The 18,967-nt window shown below is 36.7% G+C and overlaps 1 protein-coding gene across 1 annotated transcript in view; it reads right to left on the bottom strand.

The window, feature by feature from the left end:
• cdh16 (cadherin 16, KSP-cadherin) overlaps positions 1 to 18,689 on the bottom strand; it is a 41,624-nt gene extending 22,935 nt beyond the window's left edge. The window contains exons 1-9 of the mRNA XM_038283746.1: positions 18,644 to 18,689; positions 18,244 to 18,327; positions 18,017 to 18,115; positions 11,031 to 11,165; positions 10,647 to 10,803; positions 10,043 to 10,201; positions 8,205 to 8,401; positions 1,425 to 1,550; positions 212 to 362 (exon numbers count right to left, since the gene is read on the bottom strand). Coding sequence (XP_038139674.1) covers positions 212 to 362; positions 1,425 to 1,550; positions 8,205 to 8,401; positions 10,043 to 10,201; positions 10,647 to 10,803; positions 11,031 to 11,165; positions 18,017 to 18,115; positions 18,244 to 18,288 — 1,069 coding nt within the window. The 5' untranslated portion in view covers positions 18,289 to 18,327; positions 18,644 to 18,689. The remainder of the gene's footprint in view (positions 1 to 211; positions 363 to 1,424; positions 1,551 to 8,204; positions 8,402 to 10,042; positions 10,202 to 10,646; positions 10,804 to 11,030; positions 11,166 to 18,016; positions 18,116 to 18,243; positions 18,328 to 18,643) is intronic.
• Between the last annotated feature and the right edge of the window lie 278 nt (positions 18,690 to 18,967).

The following is an 18,967-nucleotide window of genomic DNA, read 5'->3' on the forward strand; positions in this document are numbered from 1 at the left end:
GCCGGTGAGTGTATATATATATATATATATATATATATATCCTTATCTCTTTTTCTGCAAAAACACTATGTGCATTTATGTTTAAACATTAAATTCTCTTGTCTATAGTTTTACATAAGTTTTTAACTTATAACACATATCAGCTGATCCAACTCTGATTCATGTTTTAAGTTGATATCCACTTCAAAGACATCTAAAAGCCGTTCGTTACCCCTAGCAGCCAGTTCCTTGACCACGGTATGGTACTGGGCCTGAGGAAATGTGGGTCTGTTATCATTGGCGTCGCCGACCATCACTCTCAGCTCCACAGGCATGGCGATTTGTCTGCCATCCGGACGCTCAACCACAATACTTATGAGAAACTGGAGGAGAGAACAAAAACATTTTGTTTAATCACACAGGCTTCTGTTTAGTGTAAAGAGCTTGGAAATTCAATTTGCACCCACACTCACTCAGTTATACCCGATGATTTTTATTGGAATTAGTAAAAGATCAACTTTGCTGCTTAAAAAGGTTGGAAGTTTAACCTGTCTAGTTTAAGTTTACATAACAATGTGAGGGGATAGTTTCCAACACAGTCACAGTTTGTATAAGAAAGATCACACCATATCTTCTACCACTAAAATATGGTACTGCAATTCTTTTTTTAATGGAGGTGTTATTGGTTTGTAGTTGCAATAAGTAGCAAAATTATGTTTTTCTCTGACCAATTCATTTTCTAGCTAGCTCATTAGATTGTTTGATTGCAAAGCAGGAGGAGAAGTCATTTTATGTTTTTCTTCTTTTTCATGTAAGGAGAAAAAACAGACAGGAGAAAACAGTGAAGAGTATCTGCAGAAGGAAACAAATATCATATATCTTCACTCTGCTCCCATTCACTTATATGTGCTGTACTTCGACCACATGGGCATCAGAATATGCTGCTCAGTGAGCCATTCAAAGCTCAGAGGAGCTTCATTTAAATGCAAAAGTGAAAAGTGAACAGAAAGTTTTTACTTATAACTATAGCTTACATGAAGATCATTCATCAACTGAACACAATTTAAAATCCTCTGTTTTCCCGTGAAGTCGTGCTGTAATGCAATCTTTTTGTGCCAGAGGGGATCCTCTGCTGTGATCTTCAGCTGGTGGATTGTTCCCTCCACTAAAACATATTGTAGGAAGAAACCTGCGCAGTGGTCTGTTTTGCAAGTTTCCATCCATTAGGACTGTTCTACTATGTTAGGATGCGTCCAAATAAAGGGAGAAAAAGTTTATATGCTTTTAAATCCAAAACCTTTCGTTGAATATATGTGTTGTTGTCAATGATAGAGTTTTTGTTATTTTTAAAGATCCAAATTATTAATCCTTCCATGCTTTCATGGAAGGATTAAAAAGACTTTCATCAGCAGTGGAAATGTTTTGTTAGTGGCAATACTTCACACCTGGTCTTGTGTCTCTCTGTCCAAAGGCGCATTAAGATAGATGACACCATCTCTACTGATGGTGAAGAGCATCTCTGGAAACTCCCCATCCAAACTGTACTCTGCCTGGCTTCCACTCCATTTGACCTGTCTCAGCAAACACAAACATATAATCTCAATGAGCACAGCTGCCTTAATGGTGCCTGTTATAAAATAACAAATGAAAACAATAAACCTTATTGTAATGGTTGTTGCCTGGGTGCAGGGGAATGTATCAGCAGAATTTTTGCTGTAATAATGTGCTAAGCTTTCCATTTGTTTACATGACATAAGACTGACCAACTAGATCAGAAATAAAAGGGAACAGCGAGTATGGATAAAACTAACGAAGCAGACTAAAGGGGGATTTTCCTGCATTGTAACCGCTGTTACATGATTGCCATTAAAATAGCACCCAACAAGGAGAAGATCCCAGCTGATGCACACCCAGAGCATATGCATCTTCTCAGCTCACTGTCAGCCCCCACCCCCTCCCTGTGTTATGGAAAAAGCCACCTAACTTCAGAGCTTTATATACACATATCCAGTCCACACATCTGGCTGTGTCATGGTGTGCTTCCAGACCTCTGAACTTTACAGAAATTAGATTACTCCTGACTGACTGCTCTATTTTAAGCAACATACAAAAACATGGATGAGGTCATATATTTTGCCTTTGTCTGTATTTGAGTTTGCAGAGCACATTCAGTCTTATTTTTTAGGTTCAGCCTGTACTTTTGTGTAGAAGCATATTACATACACTGAGACAAGGACTTGGTCACTGGCTTTCGGAAAAGAGGACATGGCTTTGCCTAAAGCTTCATAATACAAAAAACTGTTCAGATGCTAATCACTTGATTAATGGGGAAAGGATAGTCTGACATAAAGAATGACCCTTTATGGTCCTGTAAAAAAATATTTATGTAGAGATTAAAGAGAAAAAAATAAAAGACACAGATCTCTTGAAATACTAATGGAAATGCTGCAGTGATAAAGCAGTGAGTGAAAAACAGCATTAGGAATCATAAAAACATAGAGAAGATTTGATATAGCCTAAGTATTTTTACAATCAATCCTATGGAAATTACTGTTTTTAGGGGGACATAAAAAGGCCCTTCTATGTCAAACTGTTGCTGTTTTTAACTAAACTAATAAAAAACAATCACAGTGTGTGTTTATATAAAAAGCAGATATAAAGCAGAAACATTTACTTATGTCATGGCTCTGCTTTAATGGAAATATTTTGTCATGGAGTTCTGCCAAATGTTTGAAGAAAATGTAGGAAATGCTGCCAGGAGGGTTTAGAAAGATAGAGCTTGTTTGTCACAAAATAGAAATACAGACATTTCAGTACTCAATCCCTTTGTTCTTTTACTTTTTAGGAATTGAGGTAGGATTTCAGCCCATTTTCTAAAGAAAAATGTCCTGGTGGTATTTTATTGCCAGTGTGGATATTTATTGTTTTTGCTTTATTATACTTAGGCCAGGCAGATATAAAAACTAGAAAAAAATCCCAATCGAACTAGTATTTGACTTAAAACGTAATTTTCACAATCTAAAAACCTGACAGTGGATTTTGTTCAAGAAAAGACCTGTTGGGAAAACAACCAATCTAGTTGATTCAACCAAAGTTGGTTAAATTAACCAATATATTGGTCAGAAAATGACCAATACATTGATTTTGGAACAACCAATTTAATAGGTTAACCAAAAAACCCATAGAAAAGTTAAACTGCAGAAACTAGTAGACTGATGGTTTACTAATCTGACTGTTTGGACATAGTCAATAGTCATGTGCAATAGTTACAGACCTAGAGAACAATTACAATGATGTGTACATATACAGCATGCACATCTTGGCTTTAACTATAGTCTTAACATTAGCATTAAATTCCACCAACTGTTTGAGGGGACAGTGGTGTTTGATGTGGGTGTTTGCCTTTCAACCATAGGATTGGTGATTCAAGCTTTGGTTTTCATTGTAATTAAACTGATTAATCAATAATCTGATCAAAGGGACCAATTTGTTATGGTTTGCCCCTCAACCAGTACAGACTGATTAAAAACACTAACAAATTAGATTGTTTTAACCAAAAGATTGGATGGACATAAAACTACCAACCAGAATAGTTAAATATCAGCCATTATTTGTTTGTATTGAAAAATCTGTTTTTAGAGTTTACAGCTGGCATTTTGTGTGCCTTTTTAAATACATAAGCCTCAAATCAAATAGAACCTGTCCTGTTTTAGGTCACTTAGGATTTCTAGAACTGTTTATGCTACACATTTATTATATACTGTGATATTTCATTATAATTTCTGTTTCTTAAACTACCATTTAAATTATGAAGTGCCCAGTCTCCCCTGCGCAAAACCTTGATACAATATGATGCTGCCATTTCTGTACATCATGTTACGTGGAAACACCAAACACGATCTGGGCCTCAAAACATAATCTGTCCAGTCAGTTCATTGGGATTATGATCATACTACAACTACATCTAGCTGTTTCTCAATTCACAAGAATGCGAGTACAGACTTGTGTTCTCCCAAGTATTTTCCTGAAAAGAACACAGGAAAGTATGGACTCTGGGAGAATGGGAGCACGCAGCATAGATAAGGGTCAGTTGGAACAGATGCGTACTCGTGACATCACCACACACTCGGCTCGTTTGGAGCTGCATTTCACCTCCTGATATTAATAGTCTCTAGATAATAATAAATTCTTTCTTTTTTTAATTTAGTGGGGAATGATAGTTATCACACTCAGATAAAGACAAATTAAATGAACACTATGCAAAATAAAACAAAAAAAATCGGCATCAGATATCAGCAGTACTTCACACACGGCTATGCTGCAGAGTAAGGTTTGCTCTGGCTGCAGTTAGCCTCAGAGGTTCGCTGATTGGCATGGTCCTTTCAACATCGGTACTTTTTTTTAAATTACCCACTAAATTATTAAAGGGGACGTATAGTGTCGCTTAAAAGTATAATGTTCTCGCCTCAAGTTATCTTAAAACATACTTTTATAAAACAACAGCAGCAGAAAAGAAAACGTTTAACTTAATACTCTGAGCTCTATGAGCGCGCCACTGGAAGCTGCTGCTGCCACGGTGCATGCTGGGACAGCTGTCAATCTCAAGAACGGACAAGTCTACTCTGATGCATGCTGGGTAAAGGGCGGGGGCAAGAACAACATCAGGGGACTTTGTCTGTTCTTGGTGTTCTGTTCTTTTGAATAGGAACAGTACTAGGGCTGAGGCTGATGATGTTTCACAAACACATGAGAACACGCAAGTACACATATTGAGAAACGACCACACACTCGGACACTCATAAAAATGGTGTAGCCCCTATATAGTGCTCTATTGTATATAGGTGGTAGGGCGCACCTTCAGACACAGCCCAAAATAACCAATTTCAAGTATATTCTCTGAGATTAGAGGAGCCAGTGTACATATTTTAGAACTTGGGATATGTGCTCCACTTTGTTAGTTTTGGTGAGAATGCAGGCAGTAGCATTCTGGACCAACTACAGCTATCTGATCAACTTTTTAGGCAGAGCTATGAGGACAGCATTGCAGTAATGAAATCTACTAAAGATGAACACATTAATTATTTTTCAAGGTCATGTGAGACATTAGTCCTTTAATCCTGGAGAAGTTCTTTAGGTGATTTTTATTTCCTCTATTAATTTACCACAAGCTTCAATGGGTTCATAAAGGAGCAGATACTCAATGGGAGGAACCCTCAGATGGTCCCGTAGGGAAGGTCACACGTTTTTTGTGTCTCTGATGTAAAGTTTTTTATGGAGAGTAAAAAGGCCCTAACATTCATGGAGGATATGAACAAGTCAAGTTTTGTACCAGAAAGGTCGACCCAATTTTCCAGGAGCTCTTCTAAAATGGAGTGATCACCAGACTTGAAAACTGCACTAAAGTCCAGCCAGCACTGCGGTTCTTCCACGGTCTGCTGGTCATTGTTTTAGGGCCTGTGGAAAACACCTGACGGAATGGACTTGTTTATTACTTGAGTTGGATTATATTTTATGATACACAGTGTTTTTCTTAAAGCACATTGAGGATAAAGGATCAAGACTGCTGGAAAAAGAAATTTCTTGGGAAATTTTCTCAAGATCAGTTCTAGTTGGAGACTATTTTAGTACTGGGCTTGAAATTGATGTACAGACGTCCCTTCTAAGCTTTTAGTATAAAGTATGAAATAAAGATGTATAGAAATACTCGTATGCCAGAGATAGAGAGCGAAAATAATCTCATTGCAGTCATTCAAGAGATAAAAACTTGTAATAAATGTCAGATTTTGATATTTATACTGAAATTCAAGGACAATTTGATCTTGCATAATCATTTTAGGAACATTACAACAGTTTTTCTAATAACTAACTTGTAAAGAGAGAGTAGGAGGACCAAAAGGAAGCACATTTAATCGAGTACACTATGGATGATATCTGTCTGCATAAATAGACATTTTTCACAGCTGTGTGGATGTGTGGACATAGCGGCTCAGTCTAAGCAAAAAAAGTGAGGGAGGTGGGGATTCATAGTGTGTTCCCTTATACAGGACTATCTCTGTATGTGTCATAACAGCAGTTAGTCCCAACACCCACAGACTGAACGATCACACTATGTAGGCGAAATGAGGCTTTCCCAGAGTAAGCGCCATATCAGCCAAACCTCCTTTTCTCTGATTTATATTCAGGATAAAGGAATCCTAAATCAATTTTTTTTTTTTTATGGATCGGCTATTGACTTAAATAAATATAATAAACTTACTACTTTAAATAAAAGGGTAAAGGGAATATAATTTTTTTTTTACTCCAACAACAATAGGCATTAAGGACATTTCACAATACAAAAAAAAAATTATTAAAAAGGAAGAATATTTATCGGATTGAATCCACATATAAAAATCACACAAAAAAATAATCAATAGATGTAATTCATTACTGTAAATTTGAATTAACATTTGAAAATGCTACAGAAAATGATTGAATCTGCCTCCACTTGAAAAATCACACATTTTCTGTGGGTGGAGGGGGATGTTAGAGTAGGAGAGAAAGAGAAGCTGAGGGTGAGTGTGGGGGAGGTGGAAGATACACAAAAGGAGGGGGAGGTTTGTCATGTACCTTTTGGTCAGAGACTGTCCAGAAATGGCACAGTGCATTATTGCAGAGTTTAAATCTGCTCTTTACTTCTCTTTTTATTTTCATTTTCTAAATACGGAATGAAAAAATAATCTATCACTACGAAAACAATTATTCCATGTCTTTTAAAACCTCTGAGGGTGTGTGTTATTTATAGGTATACAGTAGATGTAATATGAGTAACTCTGGAAAAAGAGGGAAAAGAATCATACCAGGATCAGACTCATGCTTAGTAAAGCTGAACCCACCAGAGACCACCACACATAATCTATTTTCTAATTTTAGACTAGTTTTATTGTCTTGAAAAGGCTTATTCTATTCACTGAATTATCAAGGATCTACCTACTGGTAAACCAGACATATAAAGGGAGGAATTAAATTGTGATTGTTTCATCTAAAAACCACATTTCTAAATAAGAATCTAAGAATCTCCCTATGTTTTAAAAAATGTTATCACCATTGTTCAATCAAAATAATTTTATCTATTTATGATGATATAAGCATTTATTCTCTTTCGTTAATTTGAAAAAACATGCCTTTAGGAAGAAAAAGTAGTATAAAAGATAGTTTGAGGTTAATTATCCCCTTTAATGCAATAGCTCATGCCACATATGAAGCAATAATAACTACTGAGACCTTAAGTGAAAAACATAAATCATAAATTGAGTACATGATTCAGACCAAAGTGCTTTTGTTTCCTAAAACATGTTAAATATTTAAGTATTTAGAGTCTGTTGTATGGTAGGATTAAAATAACACTCCTTGTGTTAACAAGCAAGTATGTGATGGATTATAGAAGTATAGAAGTGTTTCAGCCAGGAGGTGGTCAGAGAGGATTTATTGCATTTACACAGCATGAATAATTTAGCATTTGATCACTTAGCAGGTTTTGAGAGATACTAAAAAAAGATCTCAGGGAAGGGATACCCTTTCACTCCATTGCAACTATCGATCATCTTTCTTTGATTATAACACAACCCTGCAATAGATAGCATGCTTTCAAGAGTTAGTTGGAGAATAAAACTTTTTATCCATCTTTGTTTTGTTTCTGAATTGGGCCATCACTGAAACGGTTCTGCTAAAACTTTCAAATGCATTTAAGCTGTGGTGCATCAAAATTCTGTTGTGTTTTTTAGCAGGATTCTCAGTGCTGTATATAATAAATTTTAGCTAATCCTAATAGGTATCCTCAACGCTCTGATCTCAGACCACTTATATCCCTCCCTAAGTTATCTCATGGAGCATAATATTAATTCCATATTTATACTAAAGACACAGCTTTATGCTTTTGTCACTAGTGACCCTAGTCTGTTAAAGTCACTCAGTTAGAGTGTATTTTATACGAATGAGCAGATGAGGTATAAGAAAAGGTCAGATATTATTCCATTTTATATTATGTCTTAGCTTTTTACTTATTTTAAATTATATTTTTACAGTTTGTTTCTTTTGGACTGAAGCTTCCTTTTCTCTATCATGCTTGTATTTTTGTTTGGAAATTTTTATGTGCCTGTAAACGCCTTTTGATGACTAAAAACTGCTATGAAAACTGATAAACAGTTGTTTCTCCTCTGCTGCTGAGGAGGTTTTTGATGTCTCACCTGTGATATGGGAATGGGGTAAGGACCTGGGAGATTCTCCTGAAGTCGCACAGGGTCAGGCGATGCCCAAGTGTTTCCAGTAACCTCAACAGTAACAATACCAGTGGTGAAGAAAGCATTAGTCCTCCCGGCCATGTCTTTCACCATTACGGAAAGTTTATAGCGGCCACACATTTCTGGATCCAGGGTAGAGGCTCCTTCGTGGGTCACAGAAAGGAAAGAGGAAGAAAATATGTTATTTTAGAGACAACTTATTTTTCAACACTAGTATTGTGACCAAGTGCAGGTGAACCAGCCCTAATGTAAAAAAAAAAAATAGAAAAATTAATCCAAGTCAAAAGTTAACATGTTTAAACTACTATACAATCATATGAAATTCATTTAAACCCTTCAAAAACCACAGGCTCCTTCAGGTTAACACAGGTAATACATTTAACCTGTCCAAGCTTATCAAAGGCATCTGGATGCCATTTTTGTTACATGTGTAAATGGAAGCAAATAGCTGAAGAAACTGGATCACTCCAAGGCAATCATAACCACGTTCATCTGGTGTGAAGATGAAGTAGAAAAATAAGAGGTAATTTTAGTACGCTCTGTAAATCAGCAGCTGTGTGGGCTGAAAGGCACTGTCGTGTGAAAATCTTAACCAGCTCCTGTCAAACCCTAACAAGGAGAAAGGCCAGAGCAGCAGAAACAAAAAAGAGCACATCATAATATATGTAATTCAATTGGACCTTATTATTTAAAGATTTATTTTATTGTGGTGAGTTTATTTATTTTTTTCTTTCCTTCATGGCAAGAAGGTAGATGTACACATTTTGACTTTATTTGAAATTCCAGGAATATTGATTCAACAAATGTGAACAAAATAATAAAAAAGAGAACCATTATTACGCTGTCTTAGATAGGGGCAAAGGAAAAAAAATTAAATATTGCTGAATAAACAATGCTCATGTACTTTATTTGGTGAAAACTTGTTTCAAAATAAAATAACATCATATTAATAATTTACAGCTGAAAACTGGCAGCAGTAAATATATCAAGATACATTGAAAGTACTGTTAAAGTATATTTCACAATGTGTATATCAGAGTGTGTTCTGCTAAGATTTGGAAGAATAGAAATCCAAGTGTTTGATATAAAGAAATCCAAATGATAAAACTGTCAATTCCCCCTGATCTTAACAGTAATGGTTTTATGGAATATTTACAAATAGCATTGATTCTAAAAAAAAAAAAAAAAAAAAAAAAAAAAAGATCATTGCTCTAAATGTTATAGGTTTATTTCTGGAAGGCGAAAAAGCATCTGAAGTAACTACAGATTCTGAACTGGATTAATATCTTCCTCTAAGCCTTTAACTTGTGTGTTAGATCACTTCCAACCAAGTTATTTAAGGAGGTATTGCTTCTTATTTCCACCTCCATTTTAGATGTGATTAATCTCTCTCTGTTAAAGGTCCAATCTTCCTGTCTCATCTAAAATTCTTGAGAAAATAGTTGCTAAACAAGTGTGTGACCACTTACACCGTAACCAACTTTTTGAAGAGTATCAGTCTAGCTTTAGAGCTCATCATAGCACTGAAACAGCTCTGGTGAAAGTCACTAAAGATATTATTATGGCCTCAGATAATGGACTGATATCTGTACTTGTCCTGTTAGATCTTAGTGCTGCATTTGATACAGTTGATCATGATATTCTTTTAAAAATATTTTTTTTCTCAAATTCTGACTTTTGGGATATCATTATTATTAGTGGAAGTAGTATTCTTGTTATTATCATTAAGTTTCATTATTGTGATTATTATTGTGATGAAGTGTTACATGTGTAGACAAACTGACCCTCTTCAGTGAGGGAAACCTCTCCAGTAATGGAGTCAATGCAGAACATTTGACTGGAGGGAATCCTGGGTGTTTGTTCCATCAGGCTGAACCGTAATTCAGCATGAGCTGTATCACGGTCGTCGCGATCATGCGCCTCTACTTGCATGAATGGAATCCCTAATAGACATAGAGAACTTTAAAAGATTACAGATGGAAACAGATTTGTTTCAGTGTTATTTTACATGAAATGTAAATTATATACAGTTACATACTGTATCATATTTTTGTAAATAAAGTAAAGCATTTACAGATTTACAGGGCATCAAAAACATATTCCCTCTTGCTGCTAATTACAAATACACTTAAGACATTTTCTTTATATATATATATATATATATATATATATATATATATATATATATATATATATATATATATATATATATATATATATATATATATATATATATATATATATATATACTATCTTGCATGTCTTGGCCTCCTCTTGTTGAGGTAGTGGTTCGTATATATATTTCTTTTATCATATTTGATGTATTGAAACGACTAAATGACCAGTGAGGAAAAATAGATGGTCAAGGCAGATCTTATCAGTGTGTACCTTTGAGAAGCCCAAGCTGCACGCTGCCTCTCATGCTCTCTTCTATGAAGGTGGGCACATTGTCGTTCTTATCAATGACACATACTTCCACTGTGAAGCTTTGTCGATGAGCTGACGATCTGACGTTCTGAATGGCGCCTGCTGGTTTAAAGAACACCTGCAGTACAGATACCGTTACCCTGAACTTAGCTTGCTTTGTTCAAGTATGACTCGCAGGTACAAAACAATCTAACCAGAGATTTATATTTTTTATACAACAGCAAACATCAGATAAATGTAATCTAATACAGATGTGTGACAAACTTGACTCAATACATAGATTAAACCAAATACTTAATATATCAATAATTGGAAATCAGTTGAATACTGAATCCAGTGTGTAACCTGTAAAGAGTAAGATGGCTGTTTCTCTCTGTCCAGCGGTTTTATTGCATACAGAAACTGGGCATCTACTCCAAATATCCCCTCATCATCTCCAGTTAACACCAGGTCAGAGTAATTAGTTGGTAGGTTGGGAAGCTGTCCAAAAAAATAAGAATAAAACAAACAAACAAAAAAATATCAACAACAAAAAATAAAAAATGTGATGCTGCTAAATTAGAGGCATAATTCCTAGTAAGACAGCCCCATAGTATATGGAAACCAAAGCAAAACAGATCCTGGATCTCATATCTCAGAGGATGGATAACAGTATGAATCCTTGATGATGCTTTTAGACAGTATGTATGTTTTTTATTCTGCTTGGTTGTTTCTATATTTCACCATCTTTGCATATAAGGCATAACGGCTTTCTGTCTCTGAATACAGTCAGACCAGACTCTGTTGAGCTGCCTAAACAAGGCCTCTCTCAGCATTCTGCTGCTGCTGACGTTTGATGCAATAAGACAGTCAGTTTGAAACAAAGTCAGCTGGTAGACCTAAAAAAACATGTCCCTGGCCCTGAGCCAGAGGATCCAATTGGCTGTCCGTTAAGACAGCAGACAATCTTCCCATTAAGCTTGTTACTGGTGCCAACTGCAATCACCCCACATCATGTGCAAAAGAAGGGTTTTAGGAACAAAAGTGTATTCAAAGTGCTCATCTCCTTCAACGACACAAAACTTGTTTGGAGTCTAAACAAGAGCATCAAACCACAGACGAAAATTACATCCTCTGATAAGAAAAAATGTAACCTTTACTGTCCTAATGGTTTCAAACATTACTGACATGACAAACAGATCCCACCTGAGATGTTTTCCATAGGGCACAATGAAGGGGGTGCCATCATGATCTGGGGGCTTTGTCCTTCAATGGGACAATGGAACTAAAGGCTTTGAAGAGCCACAGAGTTGTGCAGCTGGCTATGTGGAGATGCACAGGGGGCGTCCCACATTAATGAAGCCCGTCATCCTGGATGGGTGCTGCTGACAGGATTTTTCACCAGGACACAATGGCCGGCTGACTTTTTCCAGAGAAATATTATCAATCTTTTGGACCATCCCGCATGTTCCCCTGATCTAAAAATTTTGGCATGGGTGGAAGGGGAAGGCTATGAAAATCGACACATATATTGACATAAGATGCCTTCCTTTAAGACATCTGAACCACTTTGGGCATAATTTTCTCTTCCCTTCTGGAAACCCTAGCAGCAAGCACAGCGAAACACATTGTTGAGGTGATTACCAAGAATGGTTCAACAACTTGAATCCTTTTTTGAAAAGACAGTATTTTGTTTTGCAATGTTTACATTAAAATATTCCTTTTTTTGTCTCATTCCCCTTTTTCTCTTTTTGCAGCTTCAAGCTTGACTTAGAACAACAGTTCTAACAGTTCTTGCTATTTTTAAACTGGTCTTGACTTTTTGAGCAGCAGTATATTAATTCCTTCACCCAGGCCATTCCAGCGTAGCTCTGGCTGTGTTCTTAGGGTCAGTACTGGACTGGAACAGGAACATCCGCTCCAGTTTCCTGTCTTTTGCTTCTATTAGCATATTTTCATCCAAAATTGCTTTACATTTTGGCCTAAATTTTAACTTAAACATCTACCACCTTCTATATTTAGCTTAAGAAAAAAATTCTTCCACATGATGAGGCTGTAGCCACCTTTTTTATGGTAGTGGAATAAAAATCCTTTTACATATACATGTGAAAGTTATTAATTTCCTTATTGTAAGCAATGTATGTACTGTTAACATTTTGGAAGGGCCCACCCTTAGTCCCAACTCAAATCTGCTATAGATTCTGTGGAGTTAAGGATTAGGATGATGGCAAGTATTCATCCAGCTTTAGAGAGTTTATTACAAAATATAAGCAAACACAGCTGGTCAGCAATTATTAGAAGGTTTTAATTACTGTAACTGCTTGACATGCGCTTACATTAAATAATGAGAACGATATAAACAAACATTGCCTTCAGAAATATTATATATTTTACATTTTGTATGATACTTTTTGTTTACGTTAAATCCCTAAAAAACTGCACCAATATTTGTGCTGCCAAGAAAGATCAAGAAAAAATCGAGGAACATATGCATTTTTGCAAGGACTTGTACATATTTGTGAAATAATTCAAAAGCATGTGTCTCTATCCTGGTTAAGCCTGAGATGGACTGGAGACCTGTGCAGGATCTACTCAGCCTCATTTCTTGGACATGTTCCAGCCTCGTGCAACCCTGACCATGACAAAGCAAGTATGGAAACAGATAGAAGGTCAAAGCAAAAATAAATCAGCCCTGAAAGTGTTTATTCACAACACCCTCTATGATTTGTAAAGAAGGACATAAACAATATTTTACAATAAGGTTCGTTGGATGAATCATGAAAGACGTCTAAATAGGAGAACAGACGAGTGGGCTGCTCTGTGACGAATAGAGCTCCATGAAAAGGTTTTTTACCTTGAGCAAAAATCTGAAGCAATTATTTTGTCCAGTCCATTTATAACAGAAAGCAGGGCTATTATCCTCCAAAAAAAGCACAGAGCATGTCATGTTAATGACGGTCTGGCCAAAAAAAAGGGCTTGTTATATGGTTAGGTAGGATGTATTGACATCCTACCTAACACACATCTTATCACAATAATGAAACACATAGCTTAACACACATCTCTGCAGCTTCTCTACTGTTACCCACTCTTTACTCCATCCAGACAGTGTCTTGCCCACGACCAAAATCTAATAAATTAGCAAAGATTCCCAAAGGAGTAAATCATGATAATCTAATTAAAATCAAAATAACTCCAATTGGGGAAAAAGTTAAAACAATTAAATGCGGTCTGTTTAACATAAGATCGCTTTCCTCTAAAAGTCTACTAGTTAATGACTTGATTTGTGATAATCACATTGACTTGTTTTGCCTTACAGAAACCTGGCTGCAGCAAGAGGATTATGTGAGCATAAATGAGGCAACTCCTTCAAGCTATTTAAATTTTCACATCCCCAGAAGTTCTGGGCGAGGAGGAGGAGTAGCAACAATCTTCCAGTCTGACTTACTGATTACTCCCAAAACAATTAATACCTACAACTCTTTTGAACATTTAACCCTTAATTTCCCTGATCCAAATTTCAAGGCAAGAAAACCTCTTCTTTTTGTAACTTTGTATCGTCCACCAGGTCCTTACTCTGAATTTTTAGATGAGTTTTCAGAGTTCCTTTCTGATTTGGTATTAAATACTGACAGGGTCATTATAGTGGGAGATTTTAACATCCATGCTGACATTGAAGGCGATAGCTTAAGAGCAGCCTTTAATGCTATCTTAGACACTATTGGCTTTGTTCAAAATGTGAATAGTCCCACGCATTCATCTTCATTCATTCATCTTCATACTTTGGATCTTGTGCTGACATACGGCATAGAATGTGAAGAAATAACAGTATTTCCTCACAACCCTGTCCTCTCTGACCACTTTCCAATAACCTTCAGAATTACTTTAACAGAGTTCTCCTCCCCCAAAAGAAGGTTCAATTTTAGTAGATCTTTATCAGATAGTGCAGTTATAAATTTTAAAGAATCTGCTTCACTTTCTCTCTCCTCTGTGTCACTGAGCAGTGCTGCAGAGTGCAAAAGCTTAGCTTATTCCCCTTCACAGGTTGATGATTTTGTTGATGGGGTTGCTAGTTCTCTGCGTATTGCCTTAGACAACGCAGCTCCTTTGAAAATGAAAACTGTTAAAAATAGAAAGCTTGCTCCTTGGTTTAATGCAGAGCTGCGTACTTTGAAGCAAAATGCTAGGAAACTGGAGAGAAAATATCGCTCCACAGGCCTGCGAGAGTCCTTCCTAGTCTGGAAAAATGGTTTACTGCTGTATAAGAGGACTCTTTGTAAAGCAAGAGCAGCATACTTCTCCTCATTAATAGAGGAGAATAAGAATAATCCTAGATTTCTTTTTAATACAGTTGCCAAACTCACCCAGAGCCATAGCTCTGTTGAACCGTCCATTCCACCTGCTCTTAGCAGCAATGATTTTATGGGATTCTTTATAAATAAGATTGATCTTATTAAAAATAAGATCATAAGCACTCCTCTATCCGCGATTGTACCTGAGGTAGTCATGGAATCTGAACCGGGTTTAGACTGCTTTGATCCAGTTGAACTCTCTGAATTAGCAAAATTATTGTCTTCATCTAAGCCTTCAACTTGTATGTTAGATCCAGTTCCAACCAGGTTATTTAAGGAGGTATTCCCTTTGATCTCCTCCTCCATTTTAGATGTGATTAATCTATCTCTGTTACAGGGATATGTACCTAAAGCTTTTAAGGTTGCTGTAATTAAACCTCTGCTTAAGAAACCGTCTCTTGACCCAGATGACTTGGTCAATTATAGACCTATATACAATCTTCCTTTCTTATCCAAAATTCTTGAGAAAGTAGTTGCCAAACAAGTTTGCGATCACTTCCACCATAATGAACTTTTTGAAGAGTTTCAGTCTGGCTTTAGAGCTCATCATAGCACTGAAACAGCTCTGGTGAAAGTCACTAATGATATTCTCATGGCCTCAGATAATGGACTTGTATCTGTGCTCGTCCTGTTGGATCTTAGTGCTGCATTTGATACAGTTGACCATAATATTCTTTTAGAAAGACTTGAATATTTTGTTGGAATTAAAGGAACAGCACTAGACTGGTTTAAATCTTATCTATCTGATCGAATTCAGTTTGTTCATGTTAATGATAGATCTTCAACACGCTCAAAGGTTACCTGTGGAGTACCACAGGGATCAGTGCTAGGACCAATTCTCTTTACTTTATACATGCTCCCAATTGGTAGAATTATTAGACAGCATGGGATTAATTTCCACTGTTACGCTGATGATACCCAGCTATATCTGTCTATAAATCCAGATGAAGCTAACCCATTACATAGATTACAGGCATGTCTTGAAGACATAAAAACCTGGATGACTCTTAACTTTCTGCTCCTGAATGCAGACAAAACAGAAGTTATAGTCTTTGGACCAGAGTCTCTGAAAAAGAAACTGATTAGCCAGTCACTTCATTTGGATGGGATTAAACTGATTTCAGATAATAAAGTAAAAAATCTTGGTGTTATTTTTGATCAGGACCTGTCATTTAAATCCCATATCAAAGAGGTTTCTAGAATGTCCTTCTTTCATCTGAGGAACATTACAAAAATTAGAAATATCCTGTCCAGGGGTGATGCTGAGAAACTAGTCCATGCATTTGTTACTTCAAGGCTGGACTATTGTAATTCTTTACTATCAGGAAGTCCACAAACTGTAGTTAAAAGCCTTCAGCTGATCCAAAATGCTGCAGCCAGAGTTCTAATGAAAATTAAAAAGAGAGATCATATCTCGCCTATCCTGGCTTCTCTTCATTGGCTTCCTGTTAAATCAAGAATAGAATTTAAAATCCTCCTTCTCACATATAAAGCCTTAAATGGCCAAGCTCCATCTTATATCAGAGATCTGATTGTTCCTTATGTTCCTAACAGAGCACTTCGCTCTCAATCTGCAGGTTTACTAATGGTTCCTAGAATTTCTAAAAGTAGAATGGGAGGCAGATCTTTTAGTTATCAGGCTCCTCTCCTGTGGAACCAACTACCAGTTTTAGTCCGTCCCTGTCTACTTTTAAGGCTAGGCTTAAAACTTTCCTTTTTGATAAAGCTTATAGTTAGAGTGGCTCAGGTTATCCTGAGCTATCTCTATAGTTATGCTGCTATAGGCTTAGACTTTTGGAGGACATAGGGACCCCCATTTCATCATTCTGCTTCATTCTCTCTCTGTTCTCCTATTCTGCAGAATCTGTTAGTTCAATCTCTAACCTTCTGCTTTCTCTGCTTTTCCTCAGAGTAGCTTTGCCTCGTCTGTTCCTGTTTGGCTGTGACGTCATCCTGGAAAGAAACATCAGCTGTGCTGCTTCTATCAACACCCTTGTTTATAGATGTTGGAGATCAGCCTGTTTTCCAGTGTGGTCCTGTTTCTCTGACCGTGACTGAGTGGATGTGCTCTCTTCGTCCTCTGGCACGGGAGCTGCCTTGGAGCTCGTCTGCCTGGCTGCGTGTTTCATGGACGGGGCCGCCTTTTACAGCTGCTTTTTGTATCTCTGCTTCTGTCTCCTTGAACCCCAGTCGGCCTCGGCAGATGGCCGCTCACACTGAGCCTGGTTCTGCTGGAGGTTTCTTCCTGTTAAAAGGGAGTTTTTCCTCTCCACTGTCGCTACAAGCATGCTTAGTGTGGGGGATTGTATTTGAGTTAATGAGTCAATGCAATCAACTGGTTTTCCTTAGATAGAAAACTTTGTATCAATTTGACTGTATGATCTGGTTGAACTGTAAAGTGCCTTGAGATGACATGTGTTGTGAATTTGGCGCTATATAAATAAACTGAATTGAATTGAATTGAATCACTGTAAAGCCAGTCAATGAGCCATACACTCATGATGCTGTGCAATCCAGAGGACGTCTGAGTGACACGTATGAATAAAAACCCCACCTGCCACCCTGCTGGAATAAAAGCAGAGGCTGGGTCGGATGCCAGAAAAGCGCAGTGAACATGCCAATTATAGAAGAGCGATGACGCCAGCATGTTCGTATATCTTCAACCTTGTGTGCAGAAAAAAAGCGCTAAAAAATTAGAAGAGGCAGGTGATGTTTTGACTTACTATCTACCCTCATTTTCTGTTAGGCAATAGGGTTCTTTCTTTAATCGGTCATTAAATTGATTGCATTACATTTTTGTTTTATTTTGCAACATAAGCAGTTTTTTTTTATTATAATTCATGTTCTTTTTTTATGTAATTCATATGGATTTCATCTTCATTTACAAGGGATGATTTTGAGGGGAAAAATGTTAACGTCAGCTTTTATTGCCTGATCCTTTTGATCGGATTTAGAAGAAAAGTGAAGAATTCTAACTTCAGGTAAACTGTAGGGCCTTACCTTAGCTAGATACCATGGGAAAATGCCATCGTAGTTTTCAGGAACACCAATTTTAACATTTGCCCCTGAGCATGGTGCAAATGTGAAAAACGTTGACAGCTATGAAACAGAAGGATAGGTGTCAGCTAATAATTGCCGTTGTTTTTGACATATTTTGTTCCTAGAAAAAAAAAATAACACTCCAACTAAAAAGGCATATAAAAAACAAGGGCAAAACATTAACTTACTAAAAGTGCTGCAAGAAGCATGGGTTTGGCCTCTCTGTCAGTCATCTGTTCCTGTAAAGGTGCCGCATTCACCGTGTTTTAAACCTACCAATGATCAACAAAAAAAAAACAAAAAACTGTCTTCATTGCTGATTTATTACTTACTTACTGGTATTTCTCTCAAAACCATGCACCAGAGAAAACAACACAGCATCAACCACCACAGTTTACAGAGACCAACAAAGATATGAGTTAGTTTGGAAGTACAACTTGAACAATAAAAACTAAAGCAATGCCAGTAAAAGATTTAACACTGATTTTAAAGACCTAAAAATCACAGATGATAACATAAAGAAAAAAAAAAGTTATACTTGTTACAAAATATTTATGTAACATGCAAACATTTTAAGGACCATCTTACCTTCTGCGAATGATGCTTGCACGACCTTCCTCTAGGAAATGTGAGAGAACTTTGAATTCAGTGGAACATTTGAACACTTGTACTCTTTTTGGTGGGTTAATGTTTAACACTGTGAAAAAAAAAAAACAGACTTAACTACCTTATTTCCTTCCTTTGAAGCAAAAAGTCCTGGTGGTTCCATTCCACTGATTGGATCAAATAAATATTCATGAGGAGATAACTCACCCACACAACATCTACTTCTTCTGGGTCTGATGGTGCGTATTATGTTATATTATGTTACCATGGTAATAATGAGTAGAGAAAACACATTTTTAATCAAAA

Source organism: Cyprinodon tularosa, unplaced genomic scaffold (genome assembly GCF_016077235.1).
Source record: "Cyprinodon tularosa strain WSP-4 unplaced genomic scaffold, ASM1607723v1 ctg197, whole genome shotgun sequence".
Taxonomy (NCBI): domain Eukaryota; kingdom Metazoa; phylum Chordata; class Actinopteri; order Cyprinodontiformes; family Cyprinodontidae; genus Cyprinodon; species Cyprinodon tularosa.